Source organism: Euprymna scolopes, chromosome 19, assembly GCF_053919585.1.
Source record: "Euprymna scolopes isolate OS-2025 chromosome 19, ASM5391958v1, whole genome shotgun sequence".
NCBI classification, from domain to species: Eukaryota; Metazoa; Mollusca; class Cephalopoda; order Sepiida; family Sepiolidae; genus Euprymna; species Euprymna scolopes.
This window is the reverse complement of record NC_136500.1, coordinates 111329623-111347284: the sequence shown is the minus strand read 5'-3', so window position 1 is coordinate 111347284 and position 17662 is coordinate 111329623. Positions and strand designations below refer to the sequence as shown.

The window sequence follows — 17662 nt, the reverse complement described above, 5'->3', positions numbered from 1 at the left end:
CTGCATAATTATGTAGATAATCCATTAAAGATGAGGGTGCCTCAGTTGACAGGCAACAACCAACCACCCTCTTATAGGAAGAAGTGAAACGCAGCTTATCTGGCAGGTGGGGGGGGGGTCACAATGCAAATTCTCTTATCTGAAAAGAACATTTTTCCTTTTTGTCTCCCATTTTTTACCTGTATTTATCTTTCAAGTGTATTCAGTCATCTATCTTATTTACGCATATAAGATTACTAGAAAATATTTTTATGGAAAAAAACCTTTGGTATATTATATATACCTTCTTCAAATATGTAAAAACCAAGGAATATGTTGTGTGTGTGTGTGTATATATATATATATATATATATATATATATATATATATAATGTGTGCACAGAGAGATATAAACAGAGACTGAAAAGAGTCTGACATGGCGATCAAATATAGGTATCTTTTGTTTGGATTTGAAACTAACAGTAGATGTTTTGATCTTCTGCAACACGTATATGAATTATATAATGAAGCTGAAGATTGTTTGGTCAAAGAAAATTTTGAAGCGAGTAATTAGACAATACTGGAATTTGCAAACAGTTGACTCACTAAGATCTTACAAACTGGAGAGTGAACTTACGTTATCTCAGAGTGGTTTATCCCTGAACAAGGAAAAACAGATGTTAAATGAAAAAATATAAGACAAATTAAAATGGTGAAAATAAAATTTATAATGCTTATTTGTTCATGAAATGTTCAAACAAAGAATATATAAAGATGTCTATCTTTAATATATGGTGTTTCAAAGATATGTTTATATTCCTTTTTATATATTTTGTTTGAACATTACGTGAACAAATATTTTATTTTCATCTTTTTAATTTAGATGATATTAATGCATAGTCTATAATATTGAGAATTTCCTTATCACAATAGAATCAAATATTTATCTTTATATTCTGCAATTAAATTATATATATAATATTTGAGGCAATCTATATGTATTAATAATCATGCTATTGCTGCCATATATATATATATTAATATTATTGAAGCTTATATATATATATATTTAAATGAGTGGGCTCACGAACAATTTTTATGTTTTTGTATTTGATATTTTTATTTTTTATCATTGAAATAACTTTTTTGAAAGAGTTAAAAAAATTTGTTTCTATGATATAAAAAATGAAAATATCAAATAATAAATTAAGTATAAAAAACAACAATTGTTGGTGACTTCAGTCATTTAAATATACATTTTTCTCTCGGAATCTCTTAATCCATTTTATTTATTTATATATATATATATATATATATATATATATATATATATATTAGTAATAAATATTGAGTTTATATATAATAATATATTGAGATTATATATAGAGATAGATAAATTAAATGGGATATAAATTAATATCAGATCATTTACACATGTTCAAAGAAATCAAAACATTAACAAACAAATTATGTACGATCGTTTCAGAGATGATATCAATTTTATTTAAATACAGTTTCATCATCAACACGGTGAGGTGATGTGAAGTGTTGACACTAAATTAATGATCAATTAGCAGCATCAAGATCATTTGGGTTCCACATTGAATCGATGGTTAACTGGAAAAATAATAAACAGTTATTTTAATGCTAGAAGATTTAACTCCTTTTCCATAAAATAATAAAAAAAGGACCGGAGTATTAGTCCTGAGCGAGCTATGCTGGCTTCTCCCAGGGAATATGAAATTCACAAGCCGTTCTCATCTGTAAATAGATCCTGGCTATGGGGAGTATTTTGAGCGAAATTTATGCTTTCCCCACCAAGGGAAAGGGTTAGATGTACAGTTACCTAACCATTATAATTATGTTCTGACTTTAGACCATTATTTCGTAGATGTGTGTGTGTGTATATATATATATATATATATATATATATATATATATATATATGTATATATATATGCACACACAAAAAGAAAATTAATGATGATAATAAATACAATATTTATTTATCCATCAAAAATTCAAACGAGGAATAATAATAATAGTAATAAATAAATATATATATATGGTAGTGATATTACAAGACTATATGCATATGGTAATGATGCTATTATCGTGGGTGAATTTATGTGTGTCTATAAATATATATATATATAAATGGTGGTGATGATATAATCAAGGATACATATATATATATAACACATATATGTGAAATGCAACTGATTCATTTTTTTTTTTTTTTTTTGCTTAATGAATCTACTTTTTCTGGACTTTTTATTTTAGTTGTGTGTGTGTGTGTATATATATATATGTATATGAAATAAAATACTCTATATAATATATATATATATATATATATATGAAATACACTCTTCATGTGAAAATAATATAATGTTTTGGTATAACATATCTTCTTCGGATATGCAAATGCCAAGAGAAAAATAAAGAAGTGTTCACATCAATGATAGCATTGCAGATTCCAAAATCTTAAATCCATTCTAGACAAAAGTAATTTTCACCCTGCTTTTTAGATATATGAATTCTTAATGTTACAGCTACTCTCCAGGTCCAAACATTACACTGGGTTACATACTCCAGATGCACAATTGTAAGATTTTGCCTCTGCTCTGGATTATTTTCTAAGAATTAGACATTAACGCAAATAACATCTCCTGATTATTGTATTAGTGTAACGTTGAGATCTGTTGGTAAAGTTGTAAGTTTAACAATTCTATCAGCTATGTTATATATATAATATATAAAATAATGTTTAAATATTATTTTATTGTTTTTAAATAATCTTTACTATTTTCATTGTGATCCTTTTAAAAATGAAACTTATTAGCTATTTACTTTTTCTATTGAAATGACCTTCAATTGATACTGACTGCCCTTTATTTCCAGACATACAGATTTGAAGACACATAATATTGCATGTTTTAACTGAACAAGCAAGCACTACTTTTTCAAACGAGGTTGTGCTTGTTAAAAGCTTATTGATCCAAATTGGCATCCATCTTGTTTTATTTGACAATAAAAAAAAAATAAATTTTGAAGAATTGCACAGATGATGAAAATAGATTTTCAAAAAATCAAAAACTTCATGAATAAAAATTGTGTAAATATTTTTCTAGATGTCTACTGAGTTTTTTGTGGAGATTTTTTTTATGATCTTTTTTCATCTTTTTTTCCTTTTATCTTTTTTTGTCAAAATCAATAAATATGAGGTGCCTCAAACTTTTTTCATATGGGCACTATTATTGATAATACTCTCTAATGGTGGGATCTTTCTATTGATCCAGTAGATATCTCACTGCTGATGTATTCTCTATCTATATAAGAGCCAGGTACGTCCAAGGATGGAATATTGTTGCCACATCTGGGCAGGAGCTGCTAGAAAGGACTTGTCCTGCCTTGATAGAGTTCAAAATAGACTTCGTAGCCTCGTAGGAGATGTCCTTTTCTCTTCCCTGCAACCTCTTTCTCACAGAAGAGATGTTGCGAGTTTGTCTCTGATGTATCGTTATTTTCATGGAAAGTGTTCGACTGAGCTTCAATCTATGGTCCCCCCTCGCCAAACTTTCACAAGAAACACTCGTCTAGCTGTACACACTATCAATAATTCCCCCCACTCTTTATCTGTGCCTAAACCTAAACGTAGATTCCATGAACAAAGCTTCTTTCTTAGAACTGCACGCCTGTGGAATTGTCTTCCGTTTTCCTGCTTTCCAGCTGACTACAATATGGTTGTGTTCAAGTCTAATGTAAATAAGTTCTTGATGAGCCGTTCTATATAAGTTATCAAATTTACCAAATTTTCATTACTAATGATTACTATGTTGTCCAATTTCTACTGTACACTCTTTAACCCTTATCCTTGAGTGGCCTCTTGGCCTTGATAAGTGGTGATGCCTATGTAAAAAAATAAATAAATAAAAAATAATACACACATGAAACTCTAGTCCCCTTCAAAGTAATCTCCTCCATCTATTTTAAATAAGTAAAAACAAATCAATTAATTAGAAAGAAAGAAACAAGTTTTTTTGTTTTTTTTTTACTATATAATGGAATATTGGTACTGATCCAGAACTGAACCTAAGGTTGCATCAATATCTTCCAGCAGATTATCGTAAGCTTCCAGAAAACTTGTTGGAAAAAGCCAACATGTATACTGTCAGATGATAAATTCAAAACACTAAAAACAAAACTTTAACAAGAAAATAAGATTTACTGTAAGAATAAAAGAATTTTTTTTTTTTTTAAGAAAAGTACTTTTTTTTTTTTTTTTTTTTTTGAACAAATATTTCAAATTTGTCTGTAATACTGTTTCTTCAAGACAGCTTTCAGAGACATTTGCACTTTTTGTATTTCTTATTTCTGGCTATGAGTCTTCTTTCCTGACAGAAAAAAAAGAGTAATCATCTGGGAGGCTTAATAATTGCACACAACATCTGTGCTATGTCAAACAATTTTTTTCTTTTTGTTACAATGAATCGATTTAATTTAAACTTTGCTGATAACTGATTGCTGATTGGCTAATCATGTCAGCATCTTTTGGCTGCTTTTTTGGCAACTGCTGAAAGATACTGATGCAACCTTATGTCAGATTCTGAATCAGCATCTGAATGTTTATTACTTCACATGGGAGTACATGATTGGCTTTATGGATAATCCTACAGACTATGGGATCAAAATCTGTTCGATTTATTTATGATTTAAAAAGTTGGGAAATATATGAACCTACAAACCACCCTTTCCTCCCTCAGCTATAGGTAAAAATAGCAACTTTTGTTCTATCTATTGTATACACTGAAATGTTTGCAATAGGTATTATGCTTCAACCATGATATAAAAAAGTATAATCATGCAGACACACCTAATAAAGATCAGAAGACAAGTAAAAAAAAAATGTAAATAGATGTTGATAAAGCTAGAGTTTAGAAAATCAAATAAAATTTACACCCAGGCAACGCCAAGTATCCATTCTAGACTTTATAAAACTTATATTGGTTTTGGTTAATTAAAGTATAGTACCTGTTCTGATGCTACACTTAGCCCATACTGTCTTTGGTCACTGAAGAAAAAGTTCTTTCAGACTGACGCAATTGACCCTTAGCAACTGCCTTCTAGTCTCTACAACTTACAGGGGGATTGATGTCTGATGGAAAAAAGATCAGTACAGTTGAGATTATCATTATTATATAGAGTTTTTATTTTTTGTTTGTTAAGGCACACGCTAAACATTAGTTTCTTTTTATGAAAGTCACTCTGGACAAGGTATGAAGCCACTTGATGTTTATATGTTGCATATATTTTTTACCTCATTTAAAAAATCCACTTTTTTCCTTTTCCACATTTTAATTGTTAGCATGGGTCATAGTTCATCCAAAGACGTGACCCTTGTGCATATCTCTTTCATACTATGGCCTACCTACAAAACCATAAATTTTATAATCAAAATTTTATCTTTGGCGTTAAGGCTTATCAAGTGGTTCAATATACATTTGATGTGATTACACTGATAACCTGATTGCTATCGGCTATTGTTTTATTTGTCTTAATAAATGAATCACTTGTGATATTATTGTTAAATAACATGGATACAACCTAGTAAGTTCTTAAATCACACTTGATAGGAACTTATTTTTTTAATGTTGGTTTGATGCTGGTTAAACGAAAAAAAAATACAATAATGGATTTTCCAGAAAATGTAAGTATGCATACTTCTGTTTTTGGAGGTGGATTATCTAAGGGAGATATCTCCCATTGACTAAGAAAAAAAAAAGAAATTTACATATTTTGATTAATGATTACGATTAACTAAAAAAAAAATTCTTATTTTAAAATAAAGGTTTTTGGTCTCATGCAAAAGACGTATCCAGAAATTGTTGGGTACCAAGATTGAGATGTTCCTGCTTCATCTCATGGCGTTTCTTTGACAGAAAAGGGAGAAGTATTCCCTCACATAATTCTTGTGATAAGGGATCAATATGTGATAAAAATATTTTTTCTTAACACAAGCTCATTTATTTTTTGTTGATTAACTTGTTTCCTTTTTCTATTGATTAACTGATTATAATTGTTCATGTATAGTATTGTACAGGTATAATATTTGTGTTTTAATATTTTTCATTTGTAATTGTAAATGCTAAATTTATTGCATAAAATGTTTATTCAATGTTTGATTAATGTTTTTATATTACTTATGTTAGCTGAAGACAATTCAACGTCTCATTGACATTTGTTTTTACACTATTCCCCACCCCCATATTTCAAATACAGTTGTTTTATGCTGACGGATGTATTTGCATTATAATCATGAAGGATTAAAAAAAAAAAAATCTCGCGCGAGTTTATTTTTTGAAACAACATTCAATTTTATCTAAAATTTGGACAAAAGAATAAATAAATAATAATCGAAATAGGTTAAATATACCAACAGAGTCTATGCTACAATTGAACCGTTCTGTTTATTTAAGCAAAACAAAAATGTAAGATTCTAATTTTTAAGATTATGATTTCTGCACTGACGTAAAATGATTTTATTAGGGGGGGGGGGATAAACAAATAAAAACTCTCCACCCTAGTCGCTTCTGTTTAAGAGATGTATTATCTAAGGGAGATAGCTCACATTTACTAAAAAAAAAAAAAAAAAAAGCTTATTTATTTCTTGTTGATTAACTTGTTTCCCTTTTCTATTGATTAACTGATTATAATTGTACAGGTATAATATTTGTGTTTTAATATTTTTCATTTGTATTCGTTTTGGGGTACTTGTTTAGTTTAATCAAGACATTAAAAAATAAAAATATTGGAAAAAAAAATTACAAGTTATGGAATTAAGTTCTCATAAAAACATTTCACTTAATCTGATCAAGTAGTTCCTTTTTTTATTTTTTTTTTTTTTAGAAAGAAAAATCAAATTTTAATGAGATCAGTCGTATCCCGCCATCTTGCTTATTTTGCAGATGAGGAGAGGGTGCCTTAAAAAAAAAAAGGAAGGGTTTAACAAAGTACAAAATGAAAAGGGATTATTAAAAAAGGACAGAAACTGAAAAAACTAAAATATTTATCTAGGTATTTTTCCTGCCCTTGTTTCAAAATAATCTTGTCAAATTTTAACAAACTTTAAGCAGTGATGGAGTTATCTCCCTTGCTCCCTTCTCCTCCGCAAAATAGGCAAGATGGCGGGATACGATCGAACTTATTAAAATTTGATTTTCCTTTGTAAAGAAAAAAGTACTTGATCAAATTAAGTGATTTTGTTTATGAGAATTTAATTCCATAACGAGTATGTACAGTATAATTTTTTTTTTCAATATTTTCATTTTTTGTGTCTTGATTGAACTAAACAAATACCCGTTTTGTTATTATTCAAAGATTCTTGTTTTCATTTTTTGTTAAGTTTGTTAATTAATGTGTTTTATTTTCGTAAACTGTTTCATCAATTTCTAGTACTAATGGTTATCCCAAATTATTTATTGCAAAAATGCTTTCTTTCTTTCTTTTTTTTTTTAGTAAATGGGAGTTATCACCCTTAGATAATCCACCTCTAAAACAGAAGCGCCTATGGCGGCGAATTTTTTTATTTATTTATTTATTTTTTTTTTTCCATAATAAAATCACTCTACGTCAGTGCAGAAATCATAATCTTAATAATTGGAATCTTACATTTCTTAGTTTCGCTGGAAACAGAACGGTTCAATTGTAGCATAGACACTGTTGGTATATTTAACATATTTTGCTTATTTATTTATTCGTTTGTCCAAATTTTAGATAAAATCAAATGTTTCAAAAAATAAACTCACGAAAGATTGTTTAATCTTTCATGACTATAATGCAAATACATCCCTCGGGATAGAAAAACATGTGGTTTTAAAGCAAAAACAACATGTCATGTTGAAAATATTAATATATCCAAAAATTACGAAACTTAATTGAGTAGAACAATTGCTATTGTGCTTTTAATAAAAAAGTGTCTCACGATAAGGTTGGTTGCTATTAAAGTGGCGAAAAGAAAGATCAGTATGTCCCCTATATTTGCAATCTTCAAGGTGTTCGCATCTAGGGAAAATGCAATTTTCCTCAATTTTCTGTAAAAATTACTTTTATCTATAAATTTCTGCTCAATGAAGTTTTGTCATTTTGGGATATATTACTATTTTCGACATGAAAAGTAAGTACTGTTTTTGCTTAATACCACATGTAAAAAAAAACAAATCGATCTGTTGACTTTATCTTAAAAAGCACCAATAATTTTTAGTATCGAATTGTTGGATCAAATTGTTGTATATAGCGAGTGTATATATGTGCGTTCATGCTCTATGTAAATATATGTGTGTATGAAACCGGTGCTCGTATCGTTTAGTGGTTATAAATGTTCATTGTGTGTATGTGTTTACACATATTCAGAGTCCACGTAACATGGACAAGGTAACATAGGTTCAATAAACATAACACATAAGCACATAATGTCCATTTGATAACGGACTACTAATCTTAGGTTGTGTCTCCCTTCGTCTTTTGGACACTACAAGAAAACATTTTACTGTGAAGCAGTAACAACAGAAATTCTTTTTGTTTTTCCTTGTTTATTCTCATTTTCACAGTTAGGTGTTTCCCTCAGAGATGTACAACGCTTTCTCCCTTTATTCTTTATATCGTCTCTTAGTAGCTCAGTTGAATGCTTCCACAACTGACAAAGTCAACCTCCTCTCATGGACGGCTCTCTTGTTCTCCTCTTACTTGTGTCACTTGTCTATATATCAAGACCTACTCTTTCTTTGTTATCATGTCAATTCCATTGTTTTTAAATTCCTAAATCTATTTCATTACATAAATATCTCTATAATATTTTATTACTTTTAAATCTAAGTTAAAATTCCTTCGTTAGATTTTAACATAAATATTTTAGCTAAACATTCCTTTCTTTCAAAATATTCTCTCTGCATATCTTTTTCTACATAACAGTTAACAAATCAATGATAATAATCGTTCAGACCTTTGGCATTGCCTGCCACAACATAACACAGACACTATGCTGTGATCATAGCCAAAAGGCCCAACATAACAAGATTATTGACTAGTATTGTTTTAACCTCTTTAATTTTGCTATTAAGTTTGTTAAATAACATTGAACCTTATTTTTTGTGTAAAATAACATTTTTTAAATAATTAAAAGCTATTTTTAGTGAAAGAAAAAGATGCAATAGAAGATAACATGGCTGCCAGCAATTCAAACATCGAATTAAACTTCAATTCTTGAAAAAAAAAAGTAAATTAGAATGCTATTGGTTTTACTATTTTTCAGACATTTTTTACAACTCTCAAAAGTTTAGGTCAAATATTTTTACACTAAATTTTAGGGCATTAATTGGATACCTGAATAAGTTAATTAGCAATTTACTGACATTTCGGCCATTTTACTGATTTCCTTTTTTTATTGAATCTTTAACTAGACATTAAAGATTTTTTTGTTTATTACACAATACATTTTAATTTAACTTGGAAATACTATTTAAAATACGCACATACACTGCGCAAGCACCCTTATTATTATCATCATCATAATAATAATAATAAAAACTGGTGTAGATGACATCGATTGGCGCCACACCAACTAGTTGTGAAGAGTCAGGGAGGATGGAAAGACTGAGGTGGGAGAGTACTAGCCAAATCGCCACTGGAAGTGTGCAGTTCAAATCTGATACCTTGGGGAGACATTTTACCACCCAAATCCCAGGAAACACCAATGGCTGATGCCAACGTGAAATCAGTGACAACGGCTGTTGCGATAACATGCAATCATCTGCACAAGTAGTCAAGAGGTGGAGAACACTGGAAATCTGGGGAGACTTGTTGTCACTTGGTCTCCAGGGAACACCACAGGTTACTGCCTGTGAGCAATCACTGATGGCTTGATGAAAAACATGGGGAAAAAATAGACAGAGAAGAACAGAAAATCAAAACTTTAAATATAATTTCTGTATTAAAAGTAATAGTTATTTAAATATTTCAACATATAATCTTGTTGGGGGAATCCAGCTTCCCAATTAGGAGCATTCTGGATAGAAACAAAAATAATTTCCGTCATGAAAGATTTCTCCTCCACCGACCGAGGACAGAAAAGGTGAAGTGTAGCATCAAAACAGATACTACACTGATCTTGTTCTGAAGGCCAAAAATTATTTGTGTTTAACGTTTCTTCAATTGTCCCCTAAATTCATAATTCAGTTTTATCAGTATTAAATTGTATATTGCTTTAAAATTACTTAATTTTACATAGATAATATTTATATTTTATAAAGTTCGGTTTTAGTATTAATCGAACTGTGTTCCTTTTTCTTTTTAAAAATGTTTTATTGCTCTTTTTCAAATGGCCCTCATATAGTAATGACAAATCTTACCTACATTGCCTGCAGGCATTTTTCAGTTAACAGGCCTTCTATGTCTCGGTGGTCGTGGTATTACTTAGCTTATGAGATAAAAAGTAAATAGGTTTTTCTACTTCTTTAGCCTCTCACTGATCATAGACCATTTGTGACAAACATACCCCAATCGAATGATTGGAGGCATGTTTTTCTTTTTATTATTACATTTTCACCCCAAACAAGGCACATTGCCACTTTGATGTAGGGGGCTACTATTAGGGACACAGGCTACAGGGGTACTAGGTGGGGAGTTGGGCAGCAAGATGTCGGTTCACGTTACACTTGAACTTCTGCATGTCAGTACAGTTGGGGAAGCATGTGTACAAAGTGTAATCCTTGTCTGGATCAGGATAAGCCAGTATAACCATATGTGCGAACTTTATTTTTAGGTTATCAAAGGCAAACTGACAAGCGTCGTCCCATTGAAAACGTGTATGTTTTTCGTTAGACAAACTAATGACTCGTGAACGTTTTTTTTATAAACCGTCAATAGTATAAAATCATACAAATGAAAGCCCTCACTTGTCTCACAGTGGTTGGAGTCAAAATCGATTTTATAGATTTGACTTTGTCTCTGTCTGGGTGTATACCTCTCCCTTCACTAAGTTATAACCCCAGATACTGTATCTCCTTTCTAAAGAACTCACACTTCGTGGTTTTTAACCTGAGATTATGTTTGGGTATGCTACCTTATCTATGTGTTTTAAACAGTTTTCTTTTTTATTGAAGAATATTTGTTAGGTTCGATGTTTTTATTTATACATGTTCTTCTTGGTTCTCTCGGTGAGGCAGGCAGTCACGCAAGGAAAAGTAAAAATTATTGATGCCGTTAGAGAGAATGAAAACTTTGGGCAGGCTAAACTGAACAACATTTATTAATGCAAAAAGAAACAGAAAAACGAAGAGAATGTCTATGCGCTTTGGTGGACTGTGTTGTCAGTTTGATTGAATCCTTCGCAGTTGAAATTTTGTAAATCTTCCGTGTTTATTTTTCTGTGTTTCGTTTGTATTTTCTTTTAGTAGAATGTTATATTCAATGTTTGTTTTTTTTTTTGTTTTTTTTAATGAACACTGGAAATTAAAAGTTAGTTAGGAATAGTGTTTTCCTTTGATTAGTGCTAAGGACATACCTCGATTAGATCAAATGCGGGGAGGTAAAAATGCTCCATTGTAGATATATATGGGATTGTGAGGGGAAATGGCGATTTTCTCCTTGGAGGGCTTCAATCCACACAGTTTAACTTTGTCGAAGATATAAATGAATTAGTTCTCCTTCCCACGATTTGCTAGCAGAATCTCTTGCTTTATCGATAGAGACCTCTTATTTTTTTATTTATTTATTTGTTTTTTTGTTAATAATGTCCAGATTTTTAGGGTTTAGAATGCTTTTAGGGCACAACCCAATAAAATAAATAATTCAATACAAGCTTCTGAAATGACGAACACAACAACTTCATAAAAGGTAACACAGCAAAGGTTTATTAAGGAGAATGTGATATGTTCCTGGTCAAAAGCTGGACTCTGGCCACCTGGTGCTATCACGGTAGTTATTCCAGTGGAATCGTCAAAACTATTAGAAATCACCGAGATGGAGAGAGAGAGAGAAGAAAAGGGAGGTCCGCTCTGTTTGGTGTCTCTCTCAGTAAGGACAAGTTCTTCTTCCTCAAACCGGACGCTGGCCGATTTCATTAGGGGATAAGAAGGATCAATGCGCCATACCCCTGATTGGTCAGTATGTGGCCAAATAGGGGAGAGGCATTGATTCGAGGAAGAAAGAAGTTCCATTTGCTACAGATTCTTTCCAACTCCAAAAACACTTTTACAATGATGGCAGACATCATTGATGGCTTTTATAGGTTTTCGTGAGTGCTGAAAATGAATTTAAAAGTGGTGCAGACAAATAGTTTTCATGATATGAAGAAATTTCTTTTTTAAAAAGTGGAGATCACTTTCCTATATAAATTTAATATAAAATGAGCACCCACTTTCTGCCCACCTACTGATAAGTCTTTGTTTTGTTTTTGGGCTGCCTGAAATTTACTATTTTTTTTTTTTTTTAAATATTTTTACTTACTTTCTACTTTAACAATCATTTTTATAAAATGACGACTTTTATATTTTTTTTGGTGTATGTTTAAAACGAATTCTACATTAAAATTTGTCACAAACAAGTAATTTTCCAGATATTAAGCAATGCAATTCCTTATGTTATCAGTGGTAGTCATTTGTGTATGCACACGTGCGCTTATTTTTTATGCAGCCCCCCCCCCCATGTTGAAAATATGTAAAAATGCTCGTCACATAATCAGAAGAATTCAGGAACAATTTAATTTTGTCATCATTCACACACGCAATTCTATCAGACGTATGTATGGGACTATATTTTTGTCTGTTTACGTATGTAGACAATGAATGGGTTGGAACATTCTAGAAAGCCAAAATAAAAGCGTTGACGCACCAAAAAACAAACCAGTCTAGACAGTGTTTCCGCAAGTTACCATCGTCGCCGCCTGTAATTATCACTTGCGGCTGACTTTGTCCAAAAGACATTAAACTGCGCTGTGAAGAAATCCAAGTTCAAACTGCAAGCGGACAAATTACTCAATCCTTTACCAATGAAGTTCATGCAAGCAACAAAGACGAATATTTTTCCTAGCAAAACTCTTACTTTCCTGGTATACTTTCATTTGCGATGTTTCTTCATAAAATATGTCGACCATAATGATTTCGTCAGTCATGGAGGATTTTCTCAGTCACAAGAGACTTCCAGCAAATACCCGTACAATAACACAAATATTATTTTTTCACTTGGATTATAATTCTGGACTTTCGTCTTATAAAAATACACATCTAACAGTTTTATTCATGGACTTTAATCTTTTTAATTCATTTAATCTTTTTAATTCATTTAATCTGTGCTCATGAGAATCCAAATAAGAATGGCTATAACTAGCACATCTCCCATACACAAAAATGAATTGTTTCTGATTGAATAAAATTTATTATTTTACATTTTAGAATTTATTCCCAGGTTGTTGTTATTTACTGATGCCTTTTTGTTTTATTATTTTGCTTGTTAGGGAAAGGAGTTTTGACCTATGCTCTCATCACTGTCATTAATTTGGAGGGCTATCGATACCCCTTTTCCCTACATAATAAATAACAGATAAAACTTTTAGTCATGTGAAGTCACGTGATATGGCAGTGAAATTTCAAAGATTCCTGAGATGTCCTAATTATTTCCATCTCTCTTTTCTTTTTTTTTTTTAATAAAACTATTACTTTAATTAACTATTATTTGTTGTAATAAATGTGTAGCAAATCGTTATTTCACAAACAAATTCGTTGCATACCTTCAAAGGGAAATAACTCAATTGAAATTATTTTAAGTTTCAAAATAGACGCTAGATCAAAAAACACAGGTTCACCCACGCAAACAGATGGTGAAATGCTTATTGCGTGCTTCTCTCCAAAGTCATGTAAATTCTACAAGGAGTAATTTTTATCTTTTCGTGCATGAGTACAGTAAACAAGTTGGGAGTGTTGCAATTTCGATTATAAATACATCACGCGGGAAAAATCAAATCAGTTTTAGTGAGAAACCAGTCCTCCTAACTCCATCGTAAGATGTAAAAATTATTTAGCAGTAAAAATGCACACTGAGGATTTACACCAATGGATAAATACTTTACCAAGGGATTTCTATTTATGTAATTAGCAATGAATGACTTTCTTTAAGTCTTTCTCTTTTATCAAGACGTATAAATTTATACGTAGCTGTCTACATGAAAACATTTCTAAGCGTGTTCTAATAAAAAAAATATAATGGATTTTAATTTCATACTAATGAACATTAACTTTCCTAATTTTGTAACGGATTATCAGACAAAAGAGAGTTAATACTCCACACAACTATAAAAAAAAAAAAGAAAAGGTAGACGGAAAACAATGAACAGGAAAAGAGTTCCACAGCCTTGCAGTCCTTGAAAAGAAGCTACTGGAATAGAAGGCTGCGTTACAATAAAGTATTAAAATAACAGATTGATGGAGATTTTTAGATCAATGAGTCAAACGAGCTGGAACAAAGGAAGCTGGGAATCGATCAGACAATTCTGAGGAACATATGCCATAACAGTACTTGTAGAAAAGACTGAGACTAGCAACATCACGTCTGTGTGAGAGAGGTAGCAGTGAAGAAGAAAATGTAGGTCCAATCAAATTACAGATACGTTTCTGCAATTTATCAAGAATCTTCAAATGGGACACAGATTCACCAGTCCAAATATGACAACAGTACTCCATACATGGCTTGATAGTAGAGAGACTATTCTCATGGGTGTGAGAAAGTGTTTAGAGTGACAGAGAAAACTGATTTTATAAGAAGCAGAAAGAGCAATAGATTTAATATATGGACTCCAACAGAGATTTGATGAGAAAGAAAGAAGTTTTAGAGTCGATTTTTTCATCAAGAGCAGAGCCATCCATTCCTAGTCGAATAAAGTATTTTATGAAAGAAATTCAATCAAATTGCATTTTATTGCTCTGAAGAACATAGTGGCACACTCCACTAGAAAAAAAAATGACTTTTTTAATTAAAAATATTAAAATGAAAACAAAGAATTGCAATATTACAAACAGAATACAAGAAACTGTTAGATTGAGCTTCGCGGATCATTTCAAATATATTTAATGTATGATTTTTTTTTTTTAATTTAATGTCAGGTGATTTCTTATTGCTGTAAAATTACCAATAACCCTGGGAAAAGTTAAACATAAAGTCAGTTTTTACAGCTTCCAAAGAAGGAACACTTTGGATAGGACAAACAATTTTTTTTCTGTTAAGAAGGATTTCTTCACCTCAGACTGGGAATAGAACAATTACTACACTGTGATCCTAGCCTGAAGGTCAACTATTCTCTAACTTAAACAACAATATAAAGATGTAAAATATTTTTTTGCTTGTTTATTTGCAGATCTCTGCCTATTCTATGTCGACGTGCATTTCTGGATTGATAAGGTGAGTTTATCTAACATCCATCTAGAACACTCCTCAAAATAAAAGGTTGTGTTATGTTGATTAATCGGACTATTATTCTCATCTTGAGTTTCGGTCGCTGCAACCTACGACCTTCTTCGAATGTTGAGAGCATGCTTCTTTTCCTACTAAGGAAAAAGAGGGTTGGCTCTGCATTACAAGAATTTGAACCGTTTGTTTAAGGGTGGGTCTGTAGATCATAAAGAAGGTTCAATCATCAGGGGTTTAAAGGTTTTCCTATGGTTCAATTTTTCGGGATATCTATACTAATTGTTAATGTTAGTGATAAAAAGTGTTTACATCTCATCTCAAAAATTCAGAATTGCAAAAGAAAAGGTTATGGTAAAAATAATCGCCACTCCATTTATCTACGCCATTCCATTGTAATAGATTTGTCAGGTTAGTCACATCAACATATCTCGATCCGACTATAACACCACCATGCTTTCCAGATTTTTACTATGCAAAATACAGCCATACTATTTCTCCTTTAGTTGTGGCCTATGGATATGAATTCATACTTTTCCCAAAAGTATTGCTGAAAATGACTTCAATTTGAACACATTATCCGACGCCTATACAGTCAGCACTCCCAGTAAGCATCATACGATCTGCCCATTCACAAAAGAGTATTGTTATCATATTTGAGCTGGTGAATCTCTGTTTCATTTGAAGGTTCTTGATAATGTACAGAAACGCATCTGTAATTAGATTGGCCTCAGTCTTTCTCTTTCTCTATAACCTCTTTTTCACGTCATGTTGCTAGTCTCAGTCTTTTCTATAAATACTATTATGGCGTGTGTTCTTTAAAATTGTCTGATCTATTCGATGCTTCCTTTGTTCCAGCTCGTTTGACTCGTTGATCTAGTGGTCTTCATCAATTTATTGTTTTGATACTTCATTGTAATACAGTTTTCTATTCCAGTAACTGATTTTCAAAAACTGCAGGCTTGGGGAAATCTCTTCCTGCTGACTGTTTTCCTCCTACCTATAACCTTGGTCTTTTCAAGGCTAAGGTCAATAGGAATCTTCTGTCTTTTTTGACAATAGTCTTTTATTCTTACTAGCTTCTTATATCAACAGGCTTCACACCTTGTCTGGAGCGATTTCTATAAAAAACGTCAGCATCCATCAAGTTCTTGAAGGAAATGAACCATTACTAAAATAAATTGAATGTAATTTTTCTGTTTAAGGTATCTTAACCAGTTTTCTCCCAGTAGATCATCTTAGAAATATGGAAAAATTAAGTTTTTTTTTTCTTTGGTAAAAAGATATTTTCTTTTCTTTTTCTTATAAAGTTATTTTGTGAAATTTTTAAAGTTGAACTTAAATTGCGTCCAAACAATATTTTTCTCTTAAGACAAATGGAAATTCAGATTTTTTTTAATTGTTTGGAAAATTTGCAACAGTAGCTTCACTTAAACGGCTGTAATTTGTAAACTAATGATATCATTAGGTTCAAATTCTGACTCACACTATTTGAAGATTAGTACTTTATAAAAGTCAGTTGGATTTTTCATTAGTGGCATCATCTATGCATCAGGCACGGGGCTTATTGAGTGATGTGCTCATGCAGAAGTCAATTTCTAAAACTGACGAACAGATACCACCAAGTCAAACAAGTGGGTAAAATCATAAAGCAGAATTATGAAATTCAGCAAAAATAATCTTCTTAGTGACATGTAATATGGTTTTTGTTCTGTTAGATCTACAGCAGATGTACTTACGGTTATTTCTTATAGGATTAGCGAAACTCTTGACAGAGACTTCCTTTCTAGGATAATTGCTCTTGACATATCAAAGGCCTTTGATAGGATATGGCATAAAGGTTTACTTCACAAGATCTCCAGCTATGGTATAGCTGGGAATGTCTTCTCAATTATTAAATCATTTTTCTCTGATAGGTTCATAAGAGTAGTGGTTGATGGGCAGAAATCAAAAGCTCATAGTATTAATGCTGGAGTCCCTCAGGGGTCTATCTTTGGTCCAATTCTCTTCCTGATCTATATTAATAATCTTCCAAATCACATCCTTAGATCATTTGTAGACATTAATGCTGGCGACACTATCTATGGCAGTACATCAAAGGCTGTAAACGACCAAGTTCTCTCTGATTCTCTCTCCTCTGATCTTGAGCATGTGGTACAATGGGGATAAAAGTGGTTGGTTACTTTTAATGCATCTAAAACCAAACTTCTATCTTTACATCATCAACGTT

General features: G+C 31.4%; 1 protein-coding gene across 1 annotated transcript in view; it reads left to right on the top strand.

Annotated features, from left to right (window-relative positions):
• The first annotated feature begins 5671 nt into the window (after positions 1 to 5671).
• Positions 5672 to 17662, top strand: part of LOC145240300 (uncharacterized) — an 81560-nt gene continuing 69569 nt past the window's right edge. Inside the window, exons 1-2 of the mRNA XM_080103881.1 lie at positions 5672 to 5689; positions 15383 to 15426. Of these exons, the coding sequence (XP_079960007.1) occupies positions 5672 to 5689; positions 15383 to 15426 (62 nt within the window). The remainder of the gene's footprint in view (positions 5690 to 15382; positions 15427 to 17662) is intronic.